The 19,328-nt window shown below is 39.1% G+C and overlaps 2 protein-coding genes across 5 annotated transcripts in view; both read left to right on the top strand.

Annotated features, from left to right (window-relative positions):
* Window positions 1-19,328, top strand: part of LOC127510688 (gastrula zinc finger protein XlCGF7.1-like) — a 201,910-nt gene that overhangs the window by 75,247 nt on the left and 107,335 nt on the right. The window lies entirely within an intron of this gene.
* LOC127510656 (zinc finger protein 239-like) lies at window positions 4,522-14,192 on the top strand. Its single transcript, XM_051890511.1, has 4 exons — window positions 4,522-4,849; window positions 5,215-5,313; window positions 5,681-5,900; window positions 12,813-14,192. The coding sequence occupies exons 3-4, from the start codon at window positions 5,729-5,731 to the stop codon at window positions 13,820-13,822; spliced, it is 1,182 nt and encodes a 393-aa protein (XP_051746471.1). The 5' UTR covers window positions 4,522-4,849; window positions 5,215-5,313; window positions 5,681-5,728; the 3' UTR covers window positions 13,823-14,192.

The following is a 19,328-nucleotide window of genomic DNA, read 5'->3' as shown; positions in this document are numbered from 1 at the left end:
GTACTGCGTTGTTCGTCTTATTAATTGATATTGATTATTAATAAGACAAGACGTAATGGGGAAAACTCCTTTCTCTCCGTTTCTGAAGCCTTTATACAATCATGCAGTTTAAACTGCACGGCCATTGGTTCATGAAGTTAAAGAAAATGAACCAATGATGGCGCAGAACACGCCAGCCAATGGTGAGTGAGCCCGCTCGAGCCTGCCAAAAGGGGCGGGGTCTCGGGCTATATAAGCGGCTGTCTCACCATGGCAAATCGATTAAATTTGACTGAAGCGACGGCATGAGGCATCTCGCGGCAAAGAACACAGTACTCGTTCCGTATCTAAGGGAACCAAGGTTATGTTAGTAACCGAGTACATTCCCTTGTGATACTACACGGGTACTGCGTCGTTCATCAATTAATATTGATTATTAATAAGACAAGACGCAATGCGGACAGTACAATCACGCCGTGCTACGCTGGGGGACGACTGAGCATCAGTGCAGAGCACTTGAAAATGGGCTCGCGACAGACACTTAAGACAGGGTAGCCCAGACAACGGGGATTGAAACACTGTAGTCATCCACCCAAGCCCATAACTAGGGCACCAGAGGGGCCTAGGGTACATATATAGAGGACACAGAACATAGTTATGCCCAGACGTGGTCAGGGTCGTAATGGAAAGCCATAAGCTGGACACAGCAGGGAGGCTCATGCAGAAAGGACCTGCGTCTGAAGCGCAGGGACATCCAGATTGTAAAACATGACAAATGTGGACGGTGAGGCTCAGCCGGCCGCCGCACAGATGTCGGCAATGGAAATGCCACAGGACCATGCCCGCGAGGACGCCATACCTCTCATGGAATGCGCTCTCACACCCAAGGGGCATTGAAGGCCTAAGGAGGAGTAAGCGAGTGCTATAGCGTCGACTATCCATCTGGAAAGTCGGCTTCGTGACCAGAAGACCTTTTGTGTGACCACCAAAGCAGGCAAAAAGCTGTTCCACCTGACGAAAGGAGGCGGAACGGTCAATTTAAGATCTCAGGGCTCTGATAGGACAGAGTAGGTTCAACTCCTGTTCATCCTGAGAAGGAGGAAGAGCGGAGAGAACGACTATCTGCGCCCTAAAGGGGGTAGATAGGACTTTTGGGACATATCCATGTCTCAGTTTCAGGACGACTTTGGAGTCGTTAGGCCCGAATTCAAGACACGAGGGGCTCACAGAGAGTGCCTGTAAATCTCCCACACGCTTTACTAATGCTAAAGTTAGCAGCAAGGCAGATTTCAGCGACAGGGGTCGTAGGTCGGCAGTCTGGATTGGTTCAAAGGGAGGGCCTTTAAGGCCTCTAAGAACCACAGAAATATCCCAGGTAGGAACCGTAAGGGGACGAGGGGGATTCAACCTCCTGGATCCCTTGAGGAAGCAAACAACAAGGTCATTTCTCCCTATCAACTGCCCCGCTATAGGAGCGTGAGAAGCTGTTATAGCTGCGACATAGACCTTAAGGGTAGAGGGAGTACGGCCTCTATCCATTAAGTCTTGAAGGAAAGACAATATCCGGGATATGACACAAGTCAATGGGTCCTCGCCCCGGGCTGTACACCAGGCGGCAAGGATGGCCCATTTCAGGGAGTAGAGACTTGTAGACGGAGCTCTGGCCTGAGAGATAGTGTTTAAGACATTCTCTGGGAGGCTTGCAGGCTCCCATTGAGAAACCACACATGAAGGTCCCACAGCTCGGGTCTGGGGTGGCATTATTGTCCCTTTCGCTTGAGAGAGGAGGTCCCGTCTCAGAGGAATTGGCCATGGCTCCAGGGGCGATAGCCGAGATAGTTTCGAGAACCATGGTTGGGTCCTTCACAGAGGAGCCACCAGGAGGACTTTGTGAGCACCTTCCCTGACTCGTCTGATTACTTGGGGAATCAGCACGATCGGGGAAAAAGCATAAAGGAGGAGGCTGGGCCAGTCGTGGGCCAGCATGTCCCTGGCTTTTGAGAAATATATTGGGCAGTGATGATTGTCTTCTGAGGCAAAGAGATCGACCTCTGCCTTCCCGAAGATGTCCCAAATTCTCTGGACTAAGCGGGGGTGGAGTGACCATTCCTCTGAGGGAAGGTTGCTCCGGGACAACATGTCCGCCCCTATGTTCAGCACGCCCTGTATGTGTGCTGCTCTCAACAAGAACATGGTTGCACTGGGCCCACTCTAGGATGGTTTTCGCTAGAGTGAAGAGGGGCTTTGAAGAGAGACCACCCTGGCGATTTATGAAGGACACCACCGTCATGTTGTCTGATCTGACCAAGACGTGGTGACCCACCAGGAGAGGAAGGAAAACCTTCTGCATGGCTGTCCCAGAAGAAAGCCTCTTCTAACTAAACTATATAGAAAAGCACCTATAGCAGTCAGAAAAGAAAAATATTTTACAACCAATGTTTATTTATACTCACCTTCTGTAACTCCTGTAATGTTAGTAATATTACTCCTGTTCTGAAGAATAGGCTCAGTCGCTCTAATTTTTCTCGGAGGCTCTGGATCGCTTTCAGATGACCCGTCAGATAATGAGCCGACCCAGGACGCATCACTCACCTCTGATATTTCCCCACCATCAGACTCACCATTACTCATGGCATTTAGTCCCTCTAATACCAGTTTGGCATTCATAAATTGACTTATTTTATTATCCATAGTGACTGATTACTGCTACCTCTGTGGGTACCGTAACCGTACCAGCTGGCCCAGAATGGAACGGTTACGCAGTAAGAACCGCTCAGCCCGATGGGTGGCTTATGATTGACAAAAGACAAAAGATGGACGAGGATTTAATTGTATGCAATGCTATCGCATACTCTCAATTGCAGAGACGTTGATAAGATGTTGGTTCATTTATTCAAAGCAGAAAAACTGTGTTTTGTTTTGCTTGTAAACTTCAGTATCAAAGACAAACCTGTCAAGGGAAGGTTTTTGTGACTGGTCCAACCTCAGCAAGAGTCTCGAGATTCACGACAATAGCTTAGACAAAACAAAATCCATTTTCAAATAGAAGGAACTTGAGATGTGCCTAAAGCGCAAGAAGGCAATAGACCATCAAGAATTGACACTCTCTTTGAGGCATCGAGGAAATGGTGGCAAGATGTCCTCACATGATTAGTCAGCATCGCAATATCTTTGGCATCACAAAATCTTGCTTTTAGGGGCTCTTTAGATTGTCTTTATAAGGCAAACAATGGCAGCTTTCTCAAGGAAGTAGAGCTTCTTGGATCCTGTGATGGAAAATCATATTTCATTTTAGCTATATTGCCCATCTCTACGTAATTTTTTCCCTGTGACACGTTCGGCCTTGGAATGCAGCCTTCGAAAGGATGAAGCCTCTGAATTGGGACACAGGCCTTAGTTTTCAGCAGTGAAGTAAATTCTGCCAACTGTCTTGTGAGAAGTGAATCAAACTGACACTATTCGTGTTCGGTGTGATTTCCTGTTCACTGCAGATGTCACATGTTTAGGTGAATGCGCTCCAGACTTAATCATACCCTGAATGTTTATGGCGAGCACTGTGAACCCGCTGATCCTGATCTAAACCTAGTTGGATCTGTTTCGTCAACACTAAACCTATTCTTAAACACAGAGTTTATTCAACTAGCATCGCGTAAAGTTAATCAACAATTTAATAAATAACATTAAGTCCCCACACAGCAGGAGACTCCTAGGCGGAACCGCATTCAAGTCGCCAAACCCGCGTGACTGTCACATTCGTTTTGGTGCCGCCCAGAGGATCAGCTCCGCCTCCGGGCGCCGCCGTAAATTCTACCGTCAATCAGCGGATCCTGAGTGGACCCATGTCGGATCCGCGGACGCGCACGCACCTTTACTGTAACGGTTGTATCAATTTGCGGGTCCCAAACAGACCCGCCAGGGGGTAAGGTTTTAATTGCGGATGCGGAGCGGATGCAGCGCGGAGCTATGGCGGGTCCGCGATCCGCCTTCATTGCCGATACGGGTCCGTTCGCGGATACATTCCGGAAGCCGCGATACCTCCGCTGCCGATCCGCCGCAGAGTCCTTTTGCTGTGTGGGTCAATGCAAAATAATTTCCTTGAGTTACAGCAGTCGAAGAAAGTAGCAGCAGTGTAATTCAGACTTACATTTTAAACATTTTAGATATACAAATATTTTTACTAAATAAATGAATAATTTAAATGGGTAATTCTCCAAATGTTTCATATCTGCACAAAGTAATCAGCAATTTATTAAATACTTTTAAATAATTTAATGAAATTGAATAATTTAATTGAAATAATTCAATGTAATTTCAATGATTATTTGGCTTTCTGTTTGTCTTTATTATTAATAAACTTCATCAGTCAATTAAAATCTGAACCCTTTTTTTTTACATTAGAATATATATGAGAAATATGTCTGTCTGAAGCAACACTAGTCACTCTAAGAGATTAGAAAGAGTTGGAAAGACATATGCTGACCTTTGGAAAGATTGATAAGAACTTACTGGATTAAAGTTGTCATGAAATGGAAGTTGCAAAAGTCTTTTCTTCCCTATAGAGATGTATATTTGAGTAAAATGGGTTATGGAACTACAAAAAAATAAAAATAAAATAAAAAGTAGGACAGGAATTGATTGGATGACTATGGTTTGCTTTTACTGTGATGTCATGTGAGTGACAGGTTGTCCCGCCCTCGTGCAAGAGGAAGGAGAAGTTATTTTGATTAAAGATTATGAGGGCACATGAATCAAAAATAAATGGTGTGGACAGATAAATCATTTACAAAAACCACTGCAATATTCAATTATTATTATTATTATTTTAGAATTGTTCTTTTTGATTTCATAATGACTTTAAAAACCCTACAAGGTAAGATATTTTACAAATGTATTTAATACTTTACAAAAAAAGTTATTAATAATGCTAATGTTGACAGAATGCAATTGCAATTACAAACACATGTAGCTTTTTTGTGGCAACAACAACTAAACTGTTCCCAGGTATAAATGATTTCTGCACACAAATATCGCTGTTTTGTCTCTAGACAGAATCTCACATATTGGATGTGATACTCTTTCATTGTTAGTTATTTTCAGCGCACCATTGGACAACATGTATATTAATATGCCTGTCATAAAAATTCAAATATGAATACCTCTGACATATGTTTTATTATTTGTGTGTGTGTGTGTGTTTATTTGTATGTCCATTTTTATTCACGTTTGTGATTTTAGACAGCAGCATGTGAACAGGACTTTTATTTTGGTACGGTGGTGTGACGTCATAAGGCGGCGCCGCGCTGCTGCTATCTGTTGTGATTCAGCTAAATAAAGGTTTGTGGTTTTAAGCATTTTAAACAAAATACAAACATAACAATTTTCACAAACTAATATCAGATATTTCCATGAATTTGCACTATATTAAATGTAAATTACTAATCAATATACAAATAAAAATCACAACTAAATATGAAGGGTCTGTAAATTTATGATCATGAATTTGTAGTGGCAGTTTTAACTGTTTTTTTTTTTTTTTTTTTTTGACTAACCACTAGTTAACTATCACACTGTCTCCCTTACTAGTGTGCTGACTACTGAACTAGGGAGCTGATTGAGGAGCACACAGAGATTTAGTTTGGAATTATATTTCTTTCTGTTAATTATTCTCATCTTAAACATGATGATATGTCTAAACACACAGAAAAACTCCCGGTAAAGCGACTGAGATCCATGTGACAGTATTATAAAGATGGCGTTTATTAAAGAGGAGAGTGAAGACATGAAGATTGAAGAAGTATTCAGCCTGAAACATGAAGATACAGATGAACAAACAAAGATGGCATTTGTTAAAGAGGAGAGTGAAGATATGAAGATTGAAGAAGCATTCAGTGTGAAACAAGAAGATACTGAGGAACAAACAGGTTGGTTTCATTCCCAAAGCTGAACTCAGTCATTTGATTCTTATTAAAATGTCCAGGTCTACAGAAATTACTATTTTTTATGAATGTCATGCAAGTGTCATTAAGTAAAGCAGTTTTATTTGACATTGAGTTGGTCCCTCATGTAACATTAAACCCAAACCTCATATGTGTGCGCAAGAACCAGTGAGGTTTGTTCTTGCGTGTGATGCATGCACGTTTGCGCTTCCGCTGACCATATAAGATGTGTGCTACATATGTAATTTTATCATGTCTTTGTGAATAAACACCTAAATTAAAATTTGTTTATCATATAAAGCGGTCAATCGTGTCTTGTTAGAAGACTTGGATTGAACCTGCTCACTTCGTGTAACACTTAAGGTGAAGTTTTCCGAACCTTATGTTATACTTAGGGAAATGACGGTTAAGGGGCTTTATGCGACACTTATTTTTTAAGGGATTACTTAAGTGAAAAATACATACTTTAAGGGGAATTCTTAGGATTTATGATGTTTCACCTAAAGAAACCCTTAAGTAACATTTAATTGTTATTTTCTGCAACACCCTTAAGTTTAAGGGAAACATAAGGGTGATCTTAAGGGAAAATTACATTTAAGGTGCTTTATGCAACCGGGCACGGACCTCTGTATTTTTCTGAGGTATAGCCTGTATAATAAAGGTTGTGAAATAATTCCCTAATATTAAAGGGTTAGTTCACTCAAAAATGAAAATAATGTCATTTATTACTCACCCTCATGCCGTTCCACACCCTTAAGACCTTCGTTAATCTTCAGGAACACAAATTAAGATATTTTTGTTGAAATCCGATGGCTCCGTGAGGCCTCCATAGCCAGCAATGACATTTCCTCTCTCAAGATTCATTAATGTACTAAAAACATATTTAAATCAGTTCATGTGAGTACAGTGGTTCAATATTAATATTATAAAGCGACGAGAATATTTTTGGTGCACCAAAAAAACAAAATAACGACTTGTATAGTGATGGCCAATTTCAAAACACTGCGTCAGGAAGATCCGAATTATGATTCGACACACTGATTTATAATGCTCCGAAGCTTCCTGACGCAGTGTTTTGAAATTGGCCATCACTATACAAGTCGTTATTTTGTTTTTTTGCCGCACCAAAAATATTCTCGTCGCTTTTTTAATATTAATATTTGAGGTCAAACTCAAACAAGAGCATCTCTCTCGGTTGTTGGAGAGTTGTGGGGAAGACTAGGATCCTGACGCTTTTGTTGCATAGAAACTCTTCTACAGCGCTGTGTGCGTGGAAGGCGTCGGTCAGGTTGCAGTTTTCCTCGCATGCCCCGAATAAGGTTTCCCGTTGTTGGAACTCAAATTATTTTTCCTCCTCAAAATCCATCATGGCGGTGTGCGGCCTGTAGGGGTGTATAAAAGAGGACTGTGATTAAGAGTAGGTTTAGGGACAGGCACAGTGTGAGGGCTAGTTAAGCTCGGAGCGGGAAAAAACGGGTCACGTCACGGCCGTTCATCGCCTAGCGTCACGATAACAACAATGCAGTGACAGCGTAATTACAACGGATGTCGCAACGCGTCTCGTGTACAAATCACACACCCGTAAAAAATATTTTAACATCGAGTAAAAGTCTGCGTAAGGGTCAGAATGGGTGTTTGTCGTAACTAAGGTTATTATATGCGGGAGCATGCAAATGTTTTCATCAAGCTCCGAAACAGATCTCGAGGGAGATCTCTTTTGAAAGGGCCGATCCTGACGTAGGATCAAGCCAGGTTCGGCGAAATTTGGACGGGACATTTCTGAGATAAAAGCTAAAAACGTTATGCATTTGATCGTCTACAAGTCCCGTCCCCAAGGGCCCCCCACCTTGGGGATCTATCATCCCACGTGCACTATGTCTGACCCGAGTTGATTTTAGGACAGACCATCCAGGAGTTATGATTGTAAAACCAAACTTTCATTTATTTATTCATTGCTCGCACTCTTAGGGGCTTTCCCACCGGAGGAACCTTTTCATAGTTTCTAGAACTACTGGCTGAAGTACACGGATTTTGGTGCGTTCACACAACAGGAACTAGGAACGATTTTTGTTCTAGGAACTCTTTTTGGGGAAACTAAATTAGCTCCTACTTAAGAGTAGGGTCTAAACCAGCACTGTAGGAACTATCAGTGACGTGAGTTTATGTTGATTGGTCAAACGCATGTCAAACACCGACACCCGGCATTTTTAAAAAGCTGTGTAAAAAATTTTACTTCACGAACATGGAAAACAGCGATAATGGCATTTAGCCTATTTGTTGTCTGCAGTGTTGTCTTCTTCCTTCCGCCTCGATAATACTAAAAGTTGTCATTGGAGATTTCATCTCTTAGCCTCACTTTTTGCTCTTTCAGTTGTGTAGATCATGCGTTTACATCCATCTCCATTATCATGAAACACACAACAAACACATCTCCAATCACAGCATCCTCCATTCACCGGTTTTTAGTGTTTGTAAAGAATAAAGAAGCCGTTGTCGGCAGCTTCAAAGTTCCTATTTCCGGTGCGAATGCAACCACGTACATGGCCCGGGGGAGAAATTAGTTCCCAGGGAACTATCCTAGTGGCTAGTTCCTAGAACTATTCGGTGCGAAAGCCCCTGTTGTTAGTCAATTAACGCACCTATTTATTATCTTAATTGAAATTTTATCAACCTTTGTCTCTGGGTTCATCACTTCAGCATGTTTCCAGGGGTGGGGTTTTTGAGGATGTGTGTGGCCTTCCTGTTCCCTATAATATGACTGGGGTTAGAAGGGATACAGCTGCATACAGATTGTTCTACTGCACACATCAATATTGCATAATAATTACTGTATTTGCATTATGGAAATGGTAGGTGTAGACGTTAATAGCAAAGTAGCAAATTTAATTTATTTTATGGCCAGATTTTGCATCCCTTCTAACAACCCTATTTTATCCTGTCCAGAAGGATTATGGGTAGTGTAGGCATCTTCTAACTAGTCCAAGTAAAGAGGGGAGGTCATTGTTTTATTGTGTGTGTATATTTTGAATGTTTGCTTGTGTATGTGGAAATGAATTGTTTAATATTTCTTTTTAGTATTTGTGGTTATATTGATGTTAAAGATTATTTTGAATTTTAACATCAGTTTGTTTATTTTTTCATGTACGTTTATGTGAATTGACTATTTACACGGTTACTTCCTGGTTGTCATTAAGCCAGCTTGGGTATTTACGGTGAACTGTTAGCTGTTCATTCTGTACTCGCTGTACATCGACACTGTAATGATGGGTCGGCAGAGCGGGGATCCATTTGCAAGCTTTATTAAGAACAGTATTTACACAGGTAGACAGGGGCAAAGGCAGGAACATAAACAAGGACAGGCAATGGTCGAGGCAGGCGGCAGACAAACAGTATCGGGTCACAGGCAGAGATCAGGGCAGGCGGCAAACAAACACAGTCCAGTACACAGGCAAGGTTCAGGGCAGGCAGCAGAGAATCACAAAGAATAAACAATCCAACCGGAAACCAGGAGACAGTCCACAAGAAAACGCTCAGTAATGATCACCACAGCAAATCAAGACTTCGCAACGGGTGTGTGTGTGTGTGCGTGTCTTAAATAGTCCAGGTAATGATCTGCAGGTGTGTGTGGCAATTGGTGATTGGTGCATGTGATTGGAAGGGAGGATTATGGGAAGTGGAGTCCAGGAACTGACAGGAACAGACAGTGATCGTGACAGACACAAAACCATCAGTGGTTGACTTTTTAATGTTGTATTCATATTTTAATGCAGTTATCACATTTACCTAATTTGCCAATAAACCAGTTTTATTGATTGCAATAAAGACGAAGCTATTGGGACCATTTATGAAATGCTGTTATTGGATATGCACACACAATTTTTTCCAGCACTTCAAATGTTATTTTTAATGTGATGACCACAAGCATTACTTGTTCATCCCTCTGAGATTGTCCCCATTGCAAAACCGAACGTTTCAAAATGTAGGAAATCCAACATTTGATATAAAACATTTAATTAAAAATAAAAAAAGACATTAATTACCACGATAACCAGCAGGTAGTGGCAGAGTAGCATTTATTTGCGCATATATTAGCCATTCCCTGTAATAGTTTTTCACTTAGTTTCGCTTTTGAATAAATATTAAACATTGTAAAATAACTAGGTTTAAAAATACATTTTGTCAATGTGAAGTATGAAGTACTCACAAAATCTCATGAAAAACAATAACTTCTCGTGAATGAAGTGAGACTTTCCCTTTGTAATCACAACAGCTGTCAGTCAGTGCAGCGCAAGATCAATGATTTCAGCACACTTGTGAAAACTCACGTTTTATTCAATGAATCTAACTAAAGTGCAAAATAAATATTTAATTTTTGATGCAAAACTGATGGCCGAATTGAATTTAGCTGAGGAGGAACACTGAGGTCTTTTTTTTTTATGTCGTCTTACGTTTGAATAACTAAATTAATGCTATGCCTGACTATTTAAGTGACTATATTCCGATTATAAATGAAGTATTACACTTATTGATGCTCAATACACCAGCAAATGACGTTTCACTGGAAGTTTTCCAGCTGGCTTATATTATTGCAGAAGTTCTAAAAAATGCTCCGTGCAGATAGTGAATTGTGTGTCCCCCCAGGAGTGTTAATTGGTTTGATGCCTGACATAGAAATGGTTCATTTTGTGTGTTTGCAGGTAGTTCAAGAGAGGGACCTCTAAGCTGGTGCTCCTGTTTGATGTTGTTTTCATTTTGTTGCTTTTGTTTGTAGAATGTAAGCAAAGGAAAAGTTTGAGTCAATACATTTTTTTTTTTTTATATGGACTGTGAGCTGTTTTTTCTTGCCTGTTGGTCTGTTCATGTCACCACAATGTATTGCGTCAGTTGTGTTTATTAACAATAATCATATAGTCAGCATTGGCCCAAACTCTCATGCTGAAATCAAAACACGGACAGTGAAGGGAAATAAAGGAACACTCCACTTTTTTTGAAAATAGGCTCATTTTCCAACTCCCCTAGAATTAAACAGTTGAGTTTTACCGTTTTCAAATCCATTCAGCCGATCTCCGGGTCTGGCGGTACCACTTTTAGCATAGCTTAGCATAGTTCATTGAATCTGATTAGACCGTTAGCATCTCGCTCAAAAATGACCAAAGAGTTTCGATATTTTTCCTATTTAAAACTTGATTCTTCTGTATTTAAATCGTGTACTAAGACCGACGGAAAATGAAAAGTTGCGATTGTAATGATATTGTACAGCGCCTGTGACCCCCTGCTTGCACAGGGAGCGTGCCTTGCAACCATGGAGACATTTGTGAGAGACGCTGTGTAATATCATTGCGCCTGCTGCAGCCATGGTACGGCAGCAAAGTTCCTTGATTATTACGCCAGAATGAGAGTATAGTTCCTAGTCATATCGGCCTAGAAAATCACAACGTTTCATTTTCCGTCGGTCTTAGTACACGATGTAACTTCAGAAGAGTCAAGTTTTAAATAGGAAAAATATCGAAACTCTCTGGTCATTTTTGAGCAAGATGCTAACGGTCTAATCGGATTCAATGAACTATGCTAAGCTATGCTAAAAGTGGTACCGCCAGACCCGGAGATCGGCTGAATGGATTCGAAAACGGTAAAACTCAACTGTTTAACTCTAGGGGAGTTGGAAAATGAGCCTATTTTCAAAAAAAGTGGAGTGTTCCTTTAATAGCAGGTATATCCCAGCGCTTTTTGTTGTTTGCTCAAAATTCTCTGGCGCCGCCCCTGTTAATGGCAAAAGTGTTATTGCGCAGTATTCAGCATGAACTGGGCTACCATTATATGTGAGCAATGTTGGGTAAGTTACTTTAAAAAAGTAATTAATTACTAATTACATCATCAATGTTGTATTTAAAATACTTTTCTAATTACTCTTTCTGGAAAATTATTTAATTACTCAATAAGTAACTCAACTCATTACTAATTACTTCTTAAAATCCCTATAAACCTTGACCGGATAGACAATAGAAAGGAAACTTAATAATTTAAATATGAAAAATCTAGTAGTCGGTACCGGTACCATCAAAAGCGCACAATACTCGATACCAAAGTCAGTACCACAGTAAAAATATTTAAAGATACAAAAAACAATGCAATATATTTTTTCAGGTAGGTAGTAAGTAAAAATACTACAGAAATTGAATAATAAAATATAAAATAACTCTGCATAGTCATAATGTCATAACTGTATAAATTAAATATAGATTAATCCTTATTAAAGCTTTTCTTTTGTTGTTTGATTATCATTTATAATACAGACAGCCAACAAACAGTAGCATGTTTTAAAGGCTGCTGTCTAATGGATGGAGACAACATGCTGTTACACTGTTTACATTCTCATAACCAACGCGAAGAAGTTGGCCAAGATGGGCATTTTGACATAACGTGTGTATTTGAACTTTTATGTGTAATAAACCGCGAAAATCTGACACTAACGCACAGCAGTTCATTTTTTTTTTTAAGTGCCATTTATCGGTTTTTGCAAATTAACTCTTCAAATGTTTTATTTTAATTTTTTTTTTTTTTTTTTTTACTTGAAGCAAATGTTTTTTCCATTTATTTTCTTGTCAGAGTGCCCTAGAATGCTTCGTTTACATGTTAAAATCACAAAAAAATTGAAGTGGGAGCAGTCGGGGGTATATGCAAAAACTTGGTGGTATGCCTGCGTATAACCTACTACACTACAGACTGTGTTTTGTATGTGTTGAATATGGAACGCTACTGTGATATCCTAAATATGGGACGATTCTATTATATGGAACGGTTGGCAACCCTAGCCACTGGTTGAAATATCACAAAATGTGTCTTTCACTTTGTACTATTAAACTGGTGTTAACTTGTATTTGTCTTTTTTCACCTTAGACCTGATGGTGCTGAAAGAGAAGAGTGAAGAACTGAACAGAATGGAAGAGAAGCATCAGGATTTAATAACTGAAGAAAAATCTTTTAGTTGCTCACAGACTAAAAAGACTTCCACACAAAGAAGAGTTCGGAAACCAGCATCTAGACGTTTCACCTGCCAAGAGTGTGGAAAGAGTTTCACTCAGCATGCAAACCTTGAAATGCACATGAGAGTTCACACTGGGGAGAAGCCTTTTACCTGCCAAGAGTGTGGGAAAAGTTTCGTTGGAAAAGGACACCTAAAAATACACATGAGAACTCACACTAGAGAGAAGCCTTTCACCTGCCAACAGTGTGGGAACAGTTTTACTCAAAATCATAACCTTCAAGTTCACATGAGAATTCACACTGGAGAAAAGCCTTTCACCTGCCAGCAGTGTGGGAAAAGTTTCAACCAAAAAAACAGCCTTAAAAGCCACATGAGAGTTCACACTGAAGAGAAGCCTTTTACCTGCCAACAGTGCGGAAAATGTTTCACTCAAAAAGGAAACCTTGATGCCCATGTGAGAGTTCACACTGGAGAGAGCCCTTTCACCTGCCAACAGTGTGGGAAAAGTTATACTCAAAGTCAAAACCTTAAAGTCCACATGAGAATTCACACTGGAGAGAACCCTTTTACCTGCCAACAGTGTGGGACAAGTTTCACTCAAAAAAGTGGCCTTATAAGCCACATGAGAGTTCACACTGAAGAGAAGCCTTACACATGCCCTCACTGTGGAAAGAGTTTTTCACATAAATCAACAATTATAGCCCACGTTAGAATTCACACTGGAGAAAAGCCGTTCTCATGTGATCGGTGTGGAAAGAGTTTCAGACGTCAAGTAAACCTTACTGTCCATATGACGGGTTCACTCAAGACGGAACAATTTTGTATGTCATCAGTGCGGAATGAGTTTCACAGACGGGAATCATCTTGCAAATCATGTAACAACTCACACTGGAGAGAAGCTTTTAACGAGTCATCAGTGTGATAAGAGTTTCACAAATCACACAGACCTGAAACGTCATTTGAAAACTCATTCTAGAAAGAAATTGCGACGTTCCTCAGTGTGACGAGATTTAGAAAAGACTTCAAAAATCACCGGCAGATTCACTCTAAAAGAGGGCCATTTAATTTTTTGGCCATCGCACTTACAGATACATCTAAAAAGCCATTCAGATGTGAGACCCTATTTCTGTATTTTGTGTGGAGTTTTAAAGTTTAGTTTGTCCGATACATCAGAATCATTATATTGTATAAATAAACAACCATCTTGCTGTTAAATTTTCTTTATTAATAAAAGGATATAAACTGAATGAAATCTGTACTTTGATACAAATAAAGAGATATTACAAAATATCCTTGCTCTTCCAAGCCTTATAATGGTAGTGAATGGCACTCCTGATTTCCAAAAAAGCACATCCATCCATTAGAAAAGTAATCCATATGACTCCAGGGGGTTAATAAAGGCCTTCTGAAGCGAAGCGATGGGTTTTTGTATGAAAAATATCCATATTTAAAACTTTATAAACTAAAATAATCAGCTTCTGGCAGAGGGCCTACGCAAGTTGACTTGCACCAGAAGAGTAACTTCTGACGCGATGTAGGAGTATCGTAAGCTTAGATGCCTTTTGTGGTCCAAACAAAAGGGCTGGGCAACAAACTCAAGCTCTTCTCTTATATCGAAATCCTCTGAGATTTCTCTTTGAAAATTATCGTTTTAGACTTCAAATTTGTGACCGGTGTTTTGGCGATCGATTTGCTTTGGCTGTCTGCCGGAAACTAGTTATTTTAGTTCAAGAAGTTTTAAATATGGATATTTTTCTTACAAAAATCATGGATCAATTTTCATTTTTGTGTGAACTAACCCTTTAAGTAATCATTTACACTGCAGGGTGGAGAAAGGAAATGAATCTTTACATTTAGTAACTTGAAGATATATTTAATTTGCAAAAAAAAAGCTCCACCAAATGTTTTAGGTAGCTGCTTATAAGACTCTTGACTAATTTTGGACCATCCCTAAGTTTCTCAATAATTGGGTGCAACAGCTTATATAAATGGCAGGCCTCAGACATTCTTAAAGGATTAGTTCACTTTCCAATTAAAATTTCATGATAATTTACTCACCCCCATGTCATCCAAGATATTTATGTATTTCTTTCTTCAGTCGAAAAGAAATTAAGGTTTTTGATGAAAACATTCAGGATTATTCTCCTTATAGTGGACTTCAGTGGTCTCCAAATAGTTGAAGGTCAAAATTATAGTTTCAGTGGAGCTTCAAAGGGCTTTAAACGATACCAGACGAGGAATAAGGGTCTTATCTAGCGAAACGATCAGTCATTTTAGAAAAAAATGTAAATGTATGCGCTTTATATAAACAAATGATCGCCTTCAAGTGGTTCCGCCAAAACCGCACTTCCGTATTCTTAAAAAAGCTTGCGCTGTATGTCCTACACCTTCACTATTCAACTTACGGAACAAACGCAGTGCCAGTTCGTTTCTCTAGATAAGACCCTTATTCCTCGTCTGGTATCGTTTAAAGCTCTTTGAAGCTCCACTGAAACTGTAATTTTTACCTTCAACCGTTTGGAGACCATTGAAGTCCACTATATGGACAAAAATCCTTGAATGTTTTCATCAAAAACCTTCATTTCTTTTCGACTGAAGAAAGAAAGACATGGAAATCTTAGATGACATGGGGGTGAGTAAATTATCAGGAAATTTTAATTTAAAAGTGGACTAATCCTTTAAGTTGATTTACTTGGGTGGTTTATGTAATCTACATTATATAAAGCTTTGTTTACTTTTGTATTTAACACTTAAAACCTTTCAAATGAATACATATTAATGTTCATCGACTGACTGGGTTTCAGTGCAGGCCGTTACTGAAAAAAAATCAGTTAACGTGGATGAACACAAAGAACAGTATTGGGACCAGAGGTCAACACAAGAAAAACTCAAATGGAACGAAGAAAGGAGCCAGGGACTGAGATGGTCAACCATAAAGAACTCCATGAAAACAGGAACCTGCACTTAACACTAGAACTACAGGAATTCTACTAAAACTACTAGAATGGCCATAGCGGTCACTCTGACCATTCATACTAGACTGTACCGAATGTCGTTTATATCATGTCATATTTACATTAGAAGCTTCTATTGAGGTTTTAAAATTAGGCTTTGAATGTATATCATCATATTTAATGATGGCAGAGCAGACCATATAAAAGTGCTTAAAAAACAGAATAACTTTATTTCTAGATAGTCAGTAATGGCATTAAAATAACTTTTTCCACTTGGCACTGGAGACTTAAATAGTCTTCCCTGGAAAAGATGTGTCCACCAAGATGTCTGTGTGTGATGGTGGACACAGGGCCTCTTTGGCAGCCTTTGGCTGCCCTGAATTTGGAAGATGTGCTTCCAAAATTTAAATTCTGGTGGCCACGTCTTTTGCTGATCGTCATATTCTTAATAAAATACATCACCCCCGCTTCAAATTCATGTGTGCTGCTGTTGTTTGATGACAGATATACATTTTTTTTTACCCTTCGCTAAGGGTAAATAGTTTCCTCCAAACAATACTTATTAGTTATTGAACAAGTTGATGGTTGATTGATGTGCCACAAAGACAAAGGACCTGGCACAGAATATGGCCGCCACATCGCTATGTGCTGCTGTAATCTGTCTTTACTTCCTTGTTTGAAAAGTCCTGTATTTTTTTTTTAGTTTTGCTGCTAAAATGGAAGCACTCACTCAAAACGAGGATGTTCGCAGCGTGTTCAATATTACATTTAAATGAACATTTAATTTTTTTGTGTACAATCTTAGTGGGGGTAAAGAGATTTCTAGTCCCCAGAATGCTTTGCATTGGATTTAATTGGAAGAGAAAATGTCTTCATTTTATCTTTGTGTTTTTAAGCAAGATGAATGAAGGAGAAGACTTGTTATTATCGTTTAATGTTCTATTAAGTTGGGATTTAGAAAAGTTTTTGTCATGTTGGAGTTTTGGGGTTACCGTCGTGGTGACGAGTGTTGCCTGACGTTAGGCTGTTTATGACAGTATTGTGGTAAGTCTGTATCTTACTGCATACTGTTTACTACATATAGTGAATTAGAATGAATACATATTGTGATGGTGTGTTTACTTGAGTTATTTTTTACATGTATTTTTGTTGGTGCTTACTCAGTTAAATTATGTTTCTGCCACACCAAATATTTTATTTTATTCTGTTTATCATGGGAAGTTTGGATCATTTTATTGACTTGGATCTATGAGTCTTGTTCAGCAAAATCAACAAATCTTTTTTCAAGTAATTTCATTCACTACAGCAGAATATAATTGAAATGTTACATGTTAATAGCCAAATTCCCCAACACATTAACTTGCACAAATATTGATCACATTTAGAACATGCATAATGCAGCCAAGGCCAAATTATGAGAAACAGAAATGATTAATTTATTGCTTAGCTGAGTCTTCAGGCTATGTAGTTTGTTAGTTCACCTCACGTCCCAAACTGATTTGTTTTTTTTCTTGCATGTCATGTGCGGGGCTTCATAGAATTGTGATCTCTTAAATTATATTATGACATTTCATGTTTATCTAGATTGAATACAAAAAAACAGCAACTTTACTGACAAAATTGGCGACGCTTAGTTCATGTGTTGTCGAACTCTAGATAGCAAACTTATATTATCCTAGCTTGCACGGTTGATAAAAATATTAAAATTAAGGGCACTTTACTCAGTAACGAAAACCAACTCACGCCTCCGAACGTGCTCAGCAACACCCGTCGATACGCACTTTAACAGTAAAATATACTTACAATCGATCAGATTGCCCATCTTAACTGTGTTTAACAGGCAGAGAAACATATTTGTGTCAAATGGGACCAATTTTCAATGTGAACGCAGCACAGCACACCTGCCACCATATTAAATGCACTTGAAGGGTAAGCACCTTCAAAAAACAAGAGAACATTACTGAAACTGGGAGTAATTTTAATATTCACAAATTGATTCTGATTATCTCCCTAAAATTATGTTAGACAAGAATTCACTCACCTCATACACGTTGAATGTGTTCTTCTGCCAACCCAACGGACAGCTTCCATCAATTTCCTCTGAAATTCCTCTGCCTTTAGTTAGTTCGCTATATAGTCTGCCCGTGTCTCCTTGTTTTGGTTCCATTAAGAATATTCTTGCATTAATGCATCTTTATGTATTAAAAAAGTAGTCTGTTTAAATTTGCTGAAGAAGTTTTTTTCTTGGGTGGAAAGGACCCTGATATTAAACTTATCTGTAAATTTCTCTTTAAACTGGTGCATTAATCCATGTTCAGAGATCTGACTGGACAGTGTCAGTAAGTTAGAACTTAAAATGTTAGGTTCATTGATCTTTATTGTGCTCTTTGAATTTAAATCACATTAAACTGGCTTAAAAATCTAGTTGAATCGTGTATATCTCACGTATAAAAAAAGTTAAAACTGCTTAAATTATTTAGATGAGTTAAAGTAACACTACCTTGATTGACCAGTGTATATCTGCTGGCTCAATGGGCTTGTAAATTCCCTCAATGCAGGACTCCCTGTTATGTGTAAGTCACAATCCATACACAGCCACTCTTCTGGCATGCAGTCTCTGCAGCGAATGATGGCAGGAGATGTGCAGTAGCTGCAGTTCTTTTCTGGAACCACACCGCAGGACAGCAAGCAGTCGATGTGATTGGACCTTGCTTTCCGCCACTCATCTTGGGCTACAGATTAGCGCAAGCACCATGATGTGGATGTTGAGGGATACTTGTTTGAACATCTGCTGAGGTCAGAATATCCTGAAGTTTCTGGATCTCACTGTCTGACAGACAGAAATAATAAAATAATCATTCCTTTCACATTTACTGCTAACTTGCTTAATTACAGCAAAGTGTCATCTTACCAAATGAGTGTTGAGAGCAGTTTCATTGGGTGGGAACTTCCTCAGCTGACTCAAAAGGGAGTAGCGTCCTCACTGCCAACCACAGAAACAACTGAAAAAATAGATAGAAAGGAAAGAGATGACAATTTTCATGTCTTACAATCATATAATATAGTGATTAAGGCAATAATAGGCATGGCTAATTACCACGTCTGATAACTCCATTACAGATTTTCAAATAGTTGTATCTCGGGCAAATATTGTGGTACCCTAACAAACCATACTTAAATGGAAAGCTTATTTATTCAGCTTTCAGCTTTCAATTTCAAATAATTTACCCTTATGACTGGTTTTGTGGTCTAGGGTCACATAAAATCTAGCCTAGGTTCTCAGATACCATAATTTTCTTCTCACGTCACTGAATTCACCATTATCTATTCACCTGAACAGTTTATGATGTTTTATATGGTATCATTGTAATCCTTGACCATCAAAACATAGGGGTAGACATCACCTTTTCTCTGTTATCATGTTTTATTCAGAAGATATACAAAATACATAATTGGGTTACGGCGGAAAGTAAA

The sequence above is a fragment of the Ctenopharyngodon idella genome, chromosome 4, assembly GCF_019924925.1.
Source record: "Ctenopharyngodon idella isolate HZGC_01 chromosome 4, HZGC01, whole genome shotgun sequence".
NCBI classification, from domain to species: domain Eukaryota; kingdom Metazoa; phylum Chordata; class Actinopteri; order Cypriniformes; family Xenocyprididae; genus Ctenopharyngodon; species Ctenopharyngodon idella.
The sequence above is the reverse complement of the archived record's forward strand: the minus strand, read 5'-3'. Positions and strand labels throughout refer to the sequence as shown.